The sequence below is a fragment of the Heliangelus exortis genome, chromosome 5, assembly GCF_036169615.1.
Source record: "Heliangelus exortis chromosome 5, bHelExo1.hap1, whole genome shotgun sequence".
NCBI classification, from domain to species: domain Eukaryota; kingdom Metazoa; phylum Chordata; class Aves; order Apodiformes; family Trochilidae; genus Heliangelus; species Heliangelus exortis.
Window position 1 is genome coordinate 847,993 of NC_092426.1, and position 14,240 is coordinate 862,232.

The window sequence follows — 14,240 nt, forward strand, 5'->3', positions numbered from 1 at the left end:
TCTTTTTAATCTTGTAATCAAATATGCTCAGTTGTTCCACATTTCTTTATGCTAATATAGGAAAGCTGAAGGTAAAGATAAAGAGCTCCATTTCCAAACTGAAATTGTTTTGAGAACTCTGGTAGTAGTCACTGAGTGCCAGATATATACCTTCCCCTCCAAACCACATTAACACCTCTACTTCTCTGTAAATTGTCACAGAGTGTTCACATTTTGCACAAACTTAGAATATTAAATTAAAACAAAACAATAACAAACAAACAAAAAAAACACAGAAAGGAAAAAACCAACAAAACACAACAAACAAACCAACCCCACCCCTGTGTGCTTTGAGAAGAACATTGGTAAATAAACTTCACAATGGGCAAGACAACTGTCCTGACTTACATTTAGTATCCTGGGTAGAGGTGCCAGACTTTTGCCAGATACTTGGTGGGTGGTTCAGCTGTCAGATTTTGAGTGTTGCTGCATCAGAAAGTTATGAGCTAATCTTGGAAGATGGTACAAGTAGCTTGGAGATCATTTTGAAAGTGGGAGAAGATTGCCTTCTTGATCAATCAGAATTGTGTAACCCGTCCTGCAGGCACAGGCTGCTCACCAGCCCTTTGTCTCTGCTTTGGCTCTGGCTCTCAGATGTCAATCTTGGGTTTGTCATAAGAATTGCAGAGTGATTCTTGTTGCTTATCAGCTTCCTGATTCACCAGGGAGTCTGTTTTGTTCCCACAGGGAGTCCATCAAGGCATAATTGAGGGAGATTTTGCACTTTGTATCAGTTTGTATCATGGTTATGAGCTGATGTTGCAAATGGGCCTTCGGTCACTCTTCATCTACCTCTCTGGAATTATGGATGGATCAAAAGGTGAACTACAGTGCTTGCTTCATACTGTAGAATATCTATGGAATATATTTTTATAGTACTCATGGGCTAATGATTTGTCATGAATCTTACTCTTTTGACATTTTTACAATTTGTTTCAAGTGTGTAGATTTTTAGATTTCTTATGCTATAGTGCTGCTGTAGCACTGGAGAACATTTAATGCATTTCCTGGTTCCTCAGATTGCTTAAATCCCTGCCTGCTATTGCAGAGAATAGAACATTTTAATAGCATAGAATACAATATTCCAATCAGAAGGGTCCTATAGCAATCATCTAGTCTAAATGCCTGAAAATTGGCTGATGGAAAATAATTGTAATAAAAAAAACCAGTCTTCTGGACTGGTGGTGTATTTCTGGTTTGAGTAGAACCAAATTCTTTTCAACATTGATATAAAATCACTCAGGAAACTTGTTAATCATAGCTTTTAGTCCAGGTTCCATTCTCATTGAGTAACAGGCAGCACTTCATAGAGTCCCAGACTGGTTTGGGTGTGCAGGGACCTTAAAGCCCCTCCATTCCCACTTCCCACCAGCCCAGGTGAGAACTCCTGAGAAAGCTTGTCTTTTGGACAGTAAAATTATACTCATTCCTTAGATTTAATGCTAAGATACTTCAACTTTTTCCAAAGGCTTAACCCGTACAAAGAATGAACTTGGTCGTAATGAGGACTTCATGAAGCTGTATCAGCAGCTTGGAGAGATGTTTGCTGGCACACCTCTGCCTTCAGAGTGTGGAAATGTGTACAAGGGTAAACCAGGTCAGTATTTCCCTCTTAGGGACAGAATATTTGCCTTTTGATTAAATTAAAACATTAGATCCCTCTACGTAGTTTGCAGGTGCAGAAGGGTATTAGTTCTGATACACTTAACTAATATTCTTTATTCCAGATTGATTTTCCCATGCTCTTTTTGATCCATCCATCCATCCATCCATCCATCCATCCATCCATCCATCCATCCATCCATTTTCTCTTGGTGGTTCTAGCTTCTTTCAAACATGTTCAGAGTTTTTAATTTGATTTAAAATGAAAGGTTAAAAAAGAGCATTTCACTAAATCTCTTATGGTGGGACTGTAACGACAGTAACACCACTTTCTACAAAATTGGGTTTAACAGTTGTGCTTCATAGGTAACTTAATGATTTGTTTGTTTAGGTGAATGCAAGTAGAGCTAGTGTCAGGAACTTATGTCTGACTCAGAGAATTACAGTGGAAAGAAATGAAGTTTGCTAAACCTTTATATTTGTGGAGGTTTGCTTACAGCTTTGTGTGGCTTTATTTCCTTCTCAGCGTTTGAAAAGAAAATGGAGTTTATCTACAGCCATCCAAAGTTAAAGAAGTTGGAGGAAATTGTAATAGAACACTTCAAATCCTGGAAAAAGGGACGTTCTGGTAAGTACTGACAACTCACATCAAACATACCTGAACAGTTGAAGTGTAGGTGAAAGCAAGTAATATTATTGATCTATTTCCTGGTTTGTGCTTCTTTATTGTCCTGTATGTTTGTGTATCTTCTGTGTGGAAAAGTCCTTTTTAGAAGAATTACACTGTAGAAATTCCTAAAGAAAAAGAAAAGGATTCTATAAATCATCATTATTAATTTGAAATAAACCATTCTAGCACATTACTAAAACTATGACAGTAAGCTCATTCCTAGTGCTGTTGTGTCTCATGATGCTGATAGTCTCAGGTTGTTCTGGAAACCATCTCAGTGCAGTACTGCCATTACCTCCTGCAAAGGTAGAGGATATGTTATGGAGCTTAAGGATAAAAATTCTGATTTCCAGGCTGTTGCTAAGAATACATACCCTGAGCCATGGATTTCAAGTTTAAAACCTTCAATACCATTTGTATTTCTCTTGTTCTTCTTGACCAAAAGGGAAGAAAAGAATGTCATTCAGTAATTTAAAAATGACTGCTAGTTTTTACTTTCATTCTGAAATGAGAGAATTAAGCAGTTGTGATGACAGATCATTCAGGAGCAATGGGTTATGGTGTTAAGGGAAGTTTATCCACATTTCTTCACATCATGAAGATCCTCAGCAGCTGCACTAGAGACAACCTTCTAAGTGGTAGAAAGCTGATGCACATCTCTTATTCCACCATGCTGTATCCTGGACTAATGGTAGCAGTGGTTTTATTGCAAACCTCCTCTGGCTAGGCATGTCAGTAGCAGATTTCAGTCTCTTTGTAAGAAGTCACCTTATTTCAAGACACTTGTCATGAAGCCTGAGCTGTTCAAAGTAATGTTAGTGATGGTATGTCAGGTATAAGATGTTCTCACTATAGGTGGTGTAAATTCTCCAGTTCCAGAGGGAACAGTTCAAACAGGTGGTATATCTTGAAGCATTTTCTGGAGGATGGCTTTAAACTGGCTGAGAGTCTCCTAATCCACCACTGCACCAGTAGTGGATCAAGGGTTGGACTTGATGATCTCTGAGGTCCCTTCCAACCCAGCCAATTCTATGATTCTATGAATTGTCAGTTTTATCTCCTGGCTTTTTTGTTTGTTTTTCATTTATTTACTCAGGTTTTTCTATAGATTAAATTAATTTTTAAAAACATTTATTTTGAGAAAATCAAAATGCAGTGTGCTTGCACCAGGTCTTCCCTTGAGCTGGGAGATGAATGCTGTGAAAGTTTAACCGGTGGGAACGGCCTGGCCTTAATTTTCAATTCTTAATTATTTACTAATTATGCATAAAAATGCTTTTCTGGCTTTTTAACATGACCCAGGTGAAGGCCCAGCTGAGAGCACCCCGGGGGGCTCAGAGGACACCCGGGTGATGATCTTCTCATCGTTTCGAGACAGTGTGCAAGAAATTGCTGAAATGCTGTCCAGGCTCAGCCCAGCTGTCAGAGTCATGACTTTTGTTGGCCACTCCACAGGCAAGAGCACCAAAGGCTTCACCCAAAAGGAGCAACTTGAGGTAAAGATGAGGCTGCTCTTGGGGAGTTTTGGTAAGGAGTGTTAATGGTGTAAATAGTTACATGAGCATCAGTATAGATTGTATGGCAGTGACTGAACTTTAAACTGATATTACTCAATTTCTGCATAGTTTGGTTGGTTTCCCAGCATCCAAAATTACACTCCCTGAACAGAATGTATAAGTAAAAATGTTTTATACACTATACTAACAAATGCTAATTTTTACTTATTTGACAATTGGGAGACATATCAAACAATTCATTAGGGGATTTTTTCTTTTTCCCTTGTAGGTAGAAAAAATAAGATCTATCCTTAAATTTTGATCTAGCAAAGTTAAAACAAAAAATAAAATTTAATTGCAAAGCTGGGAAGATGAATTTTAGAAGGATGCCATGGTTGGAGTCAGAATAAGGTGTGCTTTTTTCCATCTATTTTGGAACTGAAGGTTTGATACGTTGTTGATTATGACATTAATGTGAGGTGTTTGACCACAAGGTAGTAACTGACAAATTCAGAAAGACTAAGCCTTTTGGTTTTAAAATCTAAATTAGGTTTTTCACTTTTTGTCTGAACCTGGTGAAAACTGCACGGTGTGTGTAGCTTTCTGACCAACCCCTCCAGTCTGACTTCTCGCTGGTTTATTCAGGTGGTGAAACGGTTCCGGGAAGGTGGGTACAACACTCTGGTCTCCACCTGTGTTGGGGAGGAAGGGTTGGACATTGGAGAAGTTGATCTCATCGTCTGCTTCGATGCCCAGAAAAGCCCCATCCGGCTGGTGCAGCGCATGGGCCGCACGGGGCGGCGGCGACAGGGCCGGATCGTGGTCATCCTCACCCAGGGCAGGGAGGAACGGGTGAGTCTGCAGCTTGGGCTGCTCCAGCCTCTGCCTGGAGCCTGTGGGCAGCAAACATCCCAGAAATCCTCTGGAAACACTGCAGTTGTCCCTGCAGGAAAGGTGTAATAACCCACAGAGGTTCCGGGGAGACGTGAGGAAGGAATTCTGTGCCGTGAGGGTGCTGAGCCCCTCTCCCAGGTTGTCCCATCCCTGGCAGTGTCTCAGCCCGGGTTGGATGGGGCTTGGAGCAACCTGGGCTGGTGGGAGGTGTCCCTGGGCGTGGCAGAGGTTTGGACTAAGTGATTTTGTGATTTTTAAGGTCCCTTCCAACCCAAACCATTCCATGATTCTAAAAATCCGTGCACTTCCTGCATGTGAAGGGCTTCAAGTCTTTGTTCTCAGTAACACTTATTTTGTGAATTATAAACTGGAACTCAGAAAATACAGGGGTTTCCCTAAGGACACAGAGCAATGTGTGGAAGAGATAGGGATGAATCTCTGAGAGCCAGGAGGATTGGAGTTGTCTCTCTGAACTGCTGACGACACTGTGCTCTCAGACAAGCACTTAGAGGTAGCAGACTTGCATGTGAGGTCTGAAGAGATCAGCTTAAGTGGAAATCTACTTTTGCTAAGTTCCTGAACCTCAGCAATCAACTCAAGAGTATAATTAATCATCTCTGGGTGCAGGCTGCCCCTTGGGAAAGTGATGTACCCATGGAGAGCTAAGCCATGAGTTGTGAGCCAGGAGAACCAATCCTCAGCTGCACACACACTGCCCAGCCTCTTCCCACAGCTGCACGTTCCTGGGTCTGGTCCAAGGCAGCTGGCAGGGCAGGGTTTAGGCAGGGCAGGGTTTAGGCAGGGCAGGGTTTAGCCCCTGTTGGCACCAATCTTTGGTGAGATTGGCTGCAGACTCACAAGAACTGCACCTTTGCAGTCTCATCATGAAACCCCTGTTGGGATGCAAAGCCTTTTTGGGTCACTGTTCTGGCTGAAAATTGCTTTTGGTCCTTCACTGGTTTTGTTTACTTGCAAGGCTGGTTGTGAGTTGGGTCAGGTTTTTATGACAGAAAAGTCTGGGATCTGTGTAAGCTACCTGTAAACTCAAAATTTTAGTGTCTTGCTGTTTTTCCAGTCAATTTTTTGCCTCTGGTACAAATTTGTAGGTAGCAGGAATTTAATTCTTATTGAGGGTCCAGAACATCCTGGTTGGGGAAAAAAAATCTATCAGGAGGGTTGAGATTTCAAAATGATAAAAGGGAATGGTATTTATAAATAGATATTTTTTCATGCTGCTTATGGAGACTGATTACTCCTGAAAGCTGATTTTTAATGGGATATTAAAGTGGTCATTAAGTTCGTTGGAGTTTTCATTTAAGTAGTTGGATTTACTGGGTTCTTCATATTTTCTCAGAAATTTTTGAAGCAGAACTGCCTGCCAGGTAGGATAGAAATTATACATATAAAGCTTTTGTTTCAAGAAAACAAAACAAATTTACTTGCTTAGCAACATCTGCTTTATTTGTGGTTTGGTTTTGATTTTGCTTGGCTCTTGATTATTTGGTTTTATTGTGGGTTTTTTTGTTATTATTGAGCTTCCTTCCAAATCTCTTTATGTGGAGACTCTTCCCCATCACCTAACTTAGAGCTGAAGTCATTAATGATCTCATACTAATTCATGGGAATTTATTTGGGTTGGGCTTTTTTGTTTGTTTGGTTTGGTTTGGTTTTTTTTTAATCAAACCACTTCACATCAATTATAAAGCTTTTGAAGAAATGTTTGGGTCCAAGGGTTTGACAGGTGAGGGGCATTTCTGTCCCAGTGTGTGTGGCTCTGTTCATTACCCTCCTGCCCACGTGTTCCAGCCCGGGGCAGCAGCTCCATGGGAAGCTCCCTGTGTCCCACCTCTCCTGGTTGTGCCCTCCTGATGCCCTGGGATCCCTGCAGCTGACAGATCTTCTGCCTTTCCAGCTGTGTTTAGGTTTGGGTTTGTGAACACCTTGTGACAGCTCAGCTGTGTGTGCATCAGCCTGCAGGAGCTGGGCTGCAGCCTGAAGCCAGGCAGAGGGGAGCCCATGGCCATGCAGGCTCCTGGCAGCCCAGGCAAGCACTCTGAGACATACAAAGAACAGTGCTGCTAAGCAATGGATTTGGTAATAGAAACTTTTTTTTTTTTTCCATAAAAAGACTTTTTTGCCTGTTGTAGGATTAAAAATTTTATCTTGGGATACCTGAGGGACAAGTTATGAGGTAGCTCTTCCAGTTTTGCTCAGAGGGCATTGTTCTGCAGCTCTCTCCTTTACTCCTGGCTTTCCTGGATCCTCTCTCTCAGAAGATCAGAGCTCCCATACTGTCATACTCCAAGCACTTGCTGTCCCCAGCAGTGACCTGCCATAGGGACTCAGAGCATTAGGACAAGAAACATTTAGAGGAGGGAATGGTTTCTTTCCTTAGCTTCTCCATCTTTGTCTTGGTTGCTGTGTTGCACAATAAAAATGGAGTGTAATTACCAGGACTTGCAGTGTGTATGACATTGACTAATAATCTTATGCCTTTTTTTTCTGCTTGACCTCCTTTCTTTGTTTCTGATGCAATCTGATTCACACCATCCCTGTATCTATTGCAGGCTGTAAATTCCCCCAGGCAAGGGCCGTGTCTCTTTTTCTCCCCAGTGCTGTGCCTACTTCTGATCTATTTACAGAGTATCAGAACCTGTCCCTTGGTTTGTGTTTTGTGTTGTTTGCAACTTCGAGAACAATCACTGCTACTTCCTTGCTTTTTGTTATGTTTGCTTTCAGTGTTTTACCCAGAACAACAGCCTGGTAATTCAGATTAGGTTTGACTTAGATGTTGTGGGATGGGAGCTCTTTAAAAAGAAAACAAGCAAACAAAAAAACTGAGTAGCTATGTTTTAATGTTTCCTTTGTCAGCTATTCAGTACAACCTTATTTCTTTCTTGTTTTCATCTATCCCTCCTGTTCCCTTTCCTCTCTCTGCTGTGGTTACCATAATGTGGACATTTGATGCAACTCTGGAACTTGCAGTTGACCAAGCAGTTGTGGTGACTGACAATGTTACAGGAGAGGGAATGACTGACTCTCAGGGCCTTGCATCATCTTATGTTTTATGTTTGGGGGCAAGAAAAAAAAAAACAAACCCAAAAAAACCATCTTGAGGATGGAACATAAAGTAATGAGAAACCCCACAGACACTCAGGTGTTCTTCTGATCAGGTCATGTGAAGAAAACAATCCAACAGCAGATGATTTCTCTTCTCTTACAGACTTACAACCAAAGCCAGTCTAACAAAAGGAGCATCCACAAAGCTCTCTCAGGAAGCAAAACCCTTCGTTTCTACCAGCACAGCCCACGGATGCTTCCAGAAGGCATAAACCCAAAGCTGCATAAAATGTTTATTACTGCTGAAAAATATGAACCAAGCAATTCAAGAATGCTTTCCAAAGGGAGAAGACCTAGTTCCCTCCAGCACAAATCTGCTCTCTTTTCCTGTGTCACTGGTAAGAGGATTATGGTGTTTGTCTAAGCACTGCGTAAGCTGCTATCTCATCTTGTTGTGTTACAGCATATCCAAACTGCACCCTCACAGCAGGTTTGGGTCTCCAGCAGAAGTGTCATTTTTGTCAGCTGTAGCCTGTCAGCTGTGATACTGTGCTGCCTGCTGCTGGGATTCCCCATCCTTTTCCTTTAACATCCTGAAATCACAGTTCTGTCCTTAAATGCCTGTACTTCCCATCAGCCATTTGTTTCATCTTTGTCCATAGAGCTTCTTGTGGAGTCAGTGACTGAGGGTCAGAAACTCCAGCTGCAAACAGAAGCAGCAAATTCTAATGCTGTTTCTGGAGGGCAGGAAGAGGTGAAATCAAGAGAGTAGGATATTTATGAATTTCACAGCCTTGGACAAAAATTAATCTAAGAAGAGAAATGGCTCTTTAGGTGATGCAGTTGCATGGCATTGAAATGCTCAGTAAACTGAACAGAATTATAAGAAAGGAGGAAAGAGCTAAATTTTCTAAATACTTGGAAATATTCACATCTGATCTTTTTGGTTGAGTGATTTCTGCAAAGACCAATAGCAACTCCTTGTAAGCAGAAACTCCTAAAAGTCTTGGGAAGCTTCAGATTTCAGCATCTGAGAAGTTAGACTTGAGAGTTAATATTTTTCAAGTGTTTCTGATCACAAACCTTCTTCTTACCAAAATCTACATCTGATCTCTTTCCAAATACCATCCAGGGCAAACCAAAGGCTGAACACAGAGTGGGGAATGATGCTTCTCATCCTCATTTTTTTCTCTTCTGCCTCTGGAGCCTTCTGCTAGGCACACTCCTCCAGGGTTTGGACACAGCCCAGCTGGCTGCCAGTGAGGAGACCAAGAATGGAATAAACAGGAACAACTTGCAAGAAAATAAGCAGGGCAAAGCATAGAATTAAAATAATAATTTTAGAATATCTGTAAGTCTGTCCTGGAAAACAGAAAGGAGAGGTAGTTTAAATCCATAAGAAGATACTATGGTGAGCATCTCTCCTGCTGAGGCAGTAGCACTTCAGAGGCTGTAATTACCAGGTTCTTTTTGTGTGAAACGGGTTAGCAGGTGCCAGAGCTGCAGTGCAGAGTGCACATGGAGGTCTGTCTGTTGCTGCAGATAACCAAGACTGACTGCCCAGCCTGCAAACAAGGGTTACAGCACAGCAAATGGCAGAGCACCAGTTTTTTGTGAGGTCCCCTCCATTACTGTGTGAAGCAAGTGGCTGTTTCTGGTTTGGATGATATTCAAGATAAATCTCAAACAAAAAAGGGAAAGAAAGATCTTTAGTTTTTGCATTTCCTCCTCGTTTCAGTTTCCCCCTCCACATTAGAGAACTGAAAAAGCCAACACTAATGAATAATCTGTACCTGTTCTTATCTGTGCTCCCTGATTTTTCATTTGTTCTTGAAGTTCAGTTGATCTTCAGGTTTCTCTGTGGAAAAATACATCTGCACAGAAATTGGAGCATCATAGGCAGAAGTATTGTAGAAATTTCAGGCATTTTCCTTTTCTAGTAAAAATTAAATATTAGCTGTTCTTCTTAATTTGATTAAATTTCTAGAAATTTTACACTATCCTTCCACTTCAAAACCTCTTTCAAGAATTTTGTTTGTCAGCACCAGAAGAGCACATTATTCTTCTCTTGTCCCATCACTAACCAAGCATGTTCTTCATTTTTATGAGCTTTCCTTCAACAAGCACAGCAACAGCAGCAAATATCCCATTATTTGGCAGTCCTTAAATGTTTTTCTCTCTAGGGCTTGTCTTTTTTTTTCTCTCTTTGTTTTTTTAAAAAGTTTGCTAACATTGAGTAGCATATTAGTAAATGCAATAAAATCAAAAAGCATTTGGTTTCTTCCTTTATAAAATGTGAATAACTATACCACAGGATAACTGAAAAAGTAAAAGTGCTGACAGATCTTTATAATCATCCCTCAGGTTATTATCTTAGCAGAGTGTCTTCCAGTCTCTCTGCTCTGTGAGAGGTATGGCAAAGAAAGAGCCAAAATGCATAAAAAGGTGCTCTTCCAATTCCCTGCTGTTCCTAGTAGATAAATGCCACTTGAAGTTATCAATAATTTCTTTTCTCTCTCTTTTTTTTTTTTTTTTTTTTTTGTATTGCATTTATTCAGATGAAGCCTCATTTTGTTAATTCTTTTTCTTCTGGTTCTTTACAATTGCTCTGCTCCCCCCTTTTCAGATTGTATCAGTTTTGAGTTGTCTTCTATCTGTGTTTTTTTTGTTTGATTTGACAATTTCACTTTATTTCTTTAATTGCTTATTTTATCTTAAGGATGCAATCTTCTTTAAATGTCTTTTCTTCAACTATACCAATGCCTTCTTTAGTCTTTAGATCTCTGGTTTTTTTATGCCTCTTAATATAGCTGCAGCAATGCCTTTGGATGGCTGATAAATTTTATGAGAATAAAACACTTTACATGAGCCTCATACCAGCTTTGTCTTCTCTCTGTTCCTTCCCTACTGGGCCCTGATCTGTGTGTTAGCTATAAAGGAGTGGAACATCTCCTGGCCTTGAGTCAAAAATCTCTTAGGAACAATAATGATATTCTGGGATTTTATTTTTTAGACTTCAATGTTAGTTGTTTTTTCCAGCTGTGAGAGACTTTTCCTGACTTGAAGAACCTAGTCCTGGATTCTGAACTCTTTGGGATTTGGTTTTAAGTTTTTTAAACACTGTGGAGAGAGGCATCTGTGATTTGAGGGGCTGCCTCCTTATGTGGCATTAATTCAGAACAGGGTATTGGCTGCAGATTCATCCCAAATCCTGTCTGCTGAGTGATTCTCAAATTAACTTTGTTATTTTTTTCCTTGCTTCACACAGCTGGGCTGAAAGCCAGCATATTCCTGACACTCTCTTGCCACTGGTTCTTTGGATGTTCCTTTGCTGTTGCTCTGGTGGCTGTTTTGAGGGATTTGGCATTTTTGGTGTGGTGGTGGTATCAAGGCTCCCTGTCAGACTGCCAAAAATGACTCCATCTCCCCTTTGTCACTGGAGTGTTCCCCTCAGAGCCAGGCAGCACCAGGGCTCTGCCTTCAGTAAGCTGCCACGTGAGCTCTGCTCTTGGCTTCACAGATGCCCTGAACTTCCCATTTGTACTTATGAATCTAAATAAAACTCATGAGCCTCTCCTTCTCTTTCCCTGCTCCTGGGGAATTGTCACAGTACTTCTGTTTCTGTCCTCTTACTCATCCTACATGTCTTTAATAGAGGAGATTGTGACAAAAATAGTAATTTTTAAAAATCAAAATGTTACTGTTGCTTCCCAGCATTTAAAGAGTAAGTTAAAAATAAAAAAAGAAAGACAAAAAGAGACAAAAAAAATATTTGCAAGATGTTCCTCAAGATATTTGAGACTTCTCTAGAAATTCAAGCTATGTGCTTGCCCTGTTTTCTATACTGTCTTAAGGGCCTATAGGTATTTTATATACAAATAAATCTATATATCTTATGTATATGATGCCTTCTCACTTAATAGAGTTATCCATAGTTGTAACACATACAGCACTGTTTTGATACTTGTTCCTGACAACAGGTTCTCTGGATCTGGTTTTTGTGGCACAAAGAAGGTATTTTTCCTTCAAGTGGTATCACAGGAAGTTCTGTGTATTCCATGCATCCTTTTTCTTAAAATAGATAACATTTCCTGTTATTGTTTCTCCCTCTGTAGGTGAAAAGCAGTTACACTCTCATGAGAAGTGGTCTCTGTCACCTGAAGAATTTGAAATATGGGACAGACTGTACAGGATTAAGGAAAGTGATGGAATAAAGACACCAACATTGCCTCAAGTTTGGTTTGAAACTATAGAAAACCTGGAAGAAAGATCAGTGAGTTTTGCCTAAATGTGTTATTTTCTTTGACATGAGGCCTAAAGGATAAACTAAGTGACAAAATTAACTATGAATTTGAAGGAATCTACATAAAAAATGCAGTTTTGAAACTTATATCTGGGTTCTTGAGGTCAAGAGTTTAAGAATTAATGTTTCATATAGGTCTTTGAGGTTAGGTCTGCAAATGAAAAATACATTAAAATGTGTCTCAGTATCTATAATATTCTGTTTCTAAGTACTGCATGATGATATTCTATTAATGCTTTTTCATTCCCTTGTTTATGTAAATATAAAAGTGTTACTGAAAGAAAGCCTCAAGTTTTACAAGCTCTTCTCTGATTCAGAGAAAAAAATTTGAAGCTTTTGTGTCATTTCAGCACTTAAAACAACCCATCTCAAATCTGTCATAATGTTTTGATCCTTTTCTTTATTCAGAGTATTTATTGCCCCTGACAGAGACATGAGCATTAGTTTTGCTAAACAACTTCTTGATTAAAATCTCCTTGCCAATCTTCATTTCAAACTGCAGAAGCATGAAGAGGAGGCAGCTCACGAGCTTTCCTTGTCTAAATGGAGTGTTTGGCAGAGTCAGCCTTTCCCCACATTTATGGTTGACCACTCAGATCGTTGCCACCACTTTACCAGTGTTATGGAAATGATAGAACTGATGAGACATGAACAGGTAAGGTCTGAGCATCCACATGTGTTTAATGCACAGTTACAACTTCTGAAAACTCACAAGTGCTGTAGCTCCCTCTGGTCTCCTGGAACAAGCAGCAGGGAAGGGGATGCGTGGGGCTAAGTCAGGTACTGGGAAATGGATAATATATATTTAATTTTGTTTCAAAATGTCTCCCACTTGTGTTTTTAAATTCTTCATCTTTTCCACCAAGGTTGTGGTGGATGTTTTCTCTCCCTAAGAGGAAGAAAACCTCCATGCATAAATCCTTCTTGTTTTAATGGATCCAAGAGTATCAGTTTTTCACAAAAAGACATTAAATGCAGGAACCATCTGTGTCACAGAGTGAAGCCACCAAGAGTGAAAGTAGAACTAGTCCAGAGTGTAATAGGAATTGGAAATAATTTTGCTTATTTACATTGAATACATCCCAGAAAAATGATACAGGAATGTAAGGTGGTTGAGTTTTGAAGCTTTTTGGTTGGTTTTCTGCAAAAGTTTTAATTAAAAACCTAATTGCTCCCAGGAATTAAAGGATAAGAGAAGGGTAGTTAAACAAACATGGATGAAACCCATTTGGGAGGTGAGAGTTTTGTTTGCTGACAGTTATGGCCAGCAGGTATGCCTTTAAAATGAAAGGCAGATACAAGAAAATGTGTGTAGAGGAAGATCTGAAGACTACAGGTTTTCACCACACTGTTCTTTCATCCAGTTTAGCTCTCCTATGTTCCACACATATTGCTTTTTGATATGTGGAAGTTTTCTAGGTCATCAGAATCTGTTGCTAAGCTGCCAGAGTCTCCTGAATAACTACACTAATTGAGGAAGAGAATGGAGACATTGTAGTTGTAGTCCTTGCTAGGAAAATGTATTAAAGGAAAGTTGTAAACAGACTTTCAGACCTAAGATAAGCTTCTCCACTTCATCACAGAACAATGGCATTCTTGGCTTCTTTGAGATTTTGTGTTCCCAAACTGGGGTCAAGGACAAACAGCCAGAGAGGGCACTTTGGGAGAGTTCTGGTACAGAGAGCTGAAGGAAGAGACAAAGAACTGGTTAAAAAATATAGATTTGATCCTCTAACTGTGGACTTCCCTCCCCACCACCACATCAGGCACTTGAAGTTTTTGTGATTTAAGGTCCTTTTGTGAGAGTGTATGGATACCAGAAATCAGGTTCCCAAGCACCTTCACATGATGCTAAACCCACCTCTGGCATCTAAAAATACTTTATGGAGCAAATTGCTTACTCACCAAATGAGTCTTCAGTCTTCTCCACCCAACCCTGCCACAGTGGGTGGCTCATCCCTCTGCTCCTGCAGTGGGTAAAGGTTCCAACAAGATCCCCCCTCTTCAGACTCAGCAGAGTTCCCCTGGCCTGCCCATGCACACCCTTGTGCTCCAGCCCTCTGACAGGCTTGGCCACCTGGCTGGATGTGATCCCATCCAAGGGATTTCATGCCCTGGGGGCTCAGGATTATTCTCAGCCCTCCAGCTGTGTCCCAGAGGAGAGGAATCCCTTCCC

General features: G+C 40.5%; 1 protein-coding gene across 2 annotated transcripts in view; it reads left to right on the forward strand.

Moving 5' to 3' along the window:
- Positions 1-14,240, forward strand: part of FANCM (FA complementation group M) — a 61,528-nt gene that overhangs the window by 24,386 nt on the left and 22,902 nt on the right. For both annotated transcript variants that reach the window (XM_071745077.1, XM_071745078.1), the window contains exons 6-13: positions 727-859; positions 1,508-1,636; positions 2,168-2,269; positions 3,614-3,807; positions 4,453-4,659; positions 7,925-8,159; positions 11,877-12,034; positions 12,567-12,719. In XM_071745077.1, the coding sequence (XP_071601178.1) occupies positions 727-859; positions 1,508-1,636; positions 2,168-2,269; positions 3,614-3,807; positions 4,453-4,659; positions 7,925-8,159; positions 11,877-12,034; positions 12,567-12,719 (1,311 nt within the window). The remainder of the gene's footprint in view (positions 1-726; positions 860-1,507; positions 1,637-2,167; positions 2,270-3,613; positions 3,808-4,452; positions 4,660-7,924; positions 8,160-11,876; positions 12,035-12,566; positions 12,720-14,240) is intronic.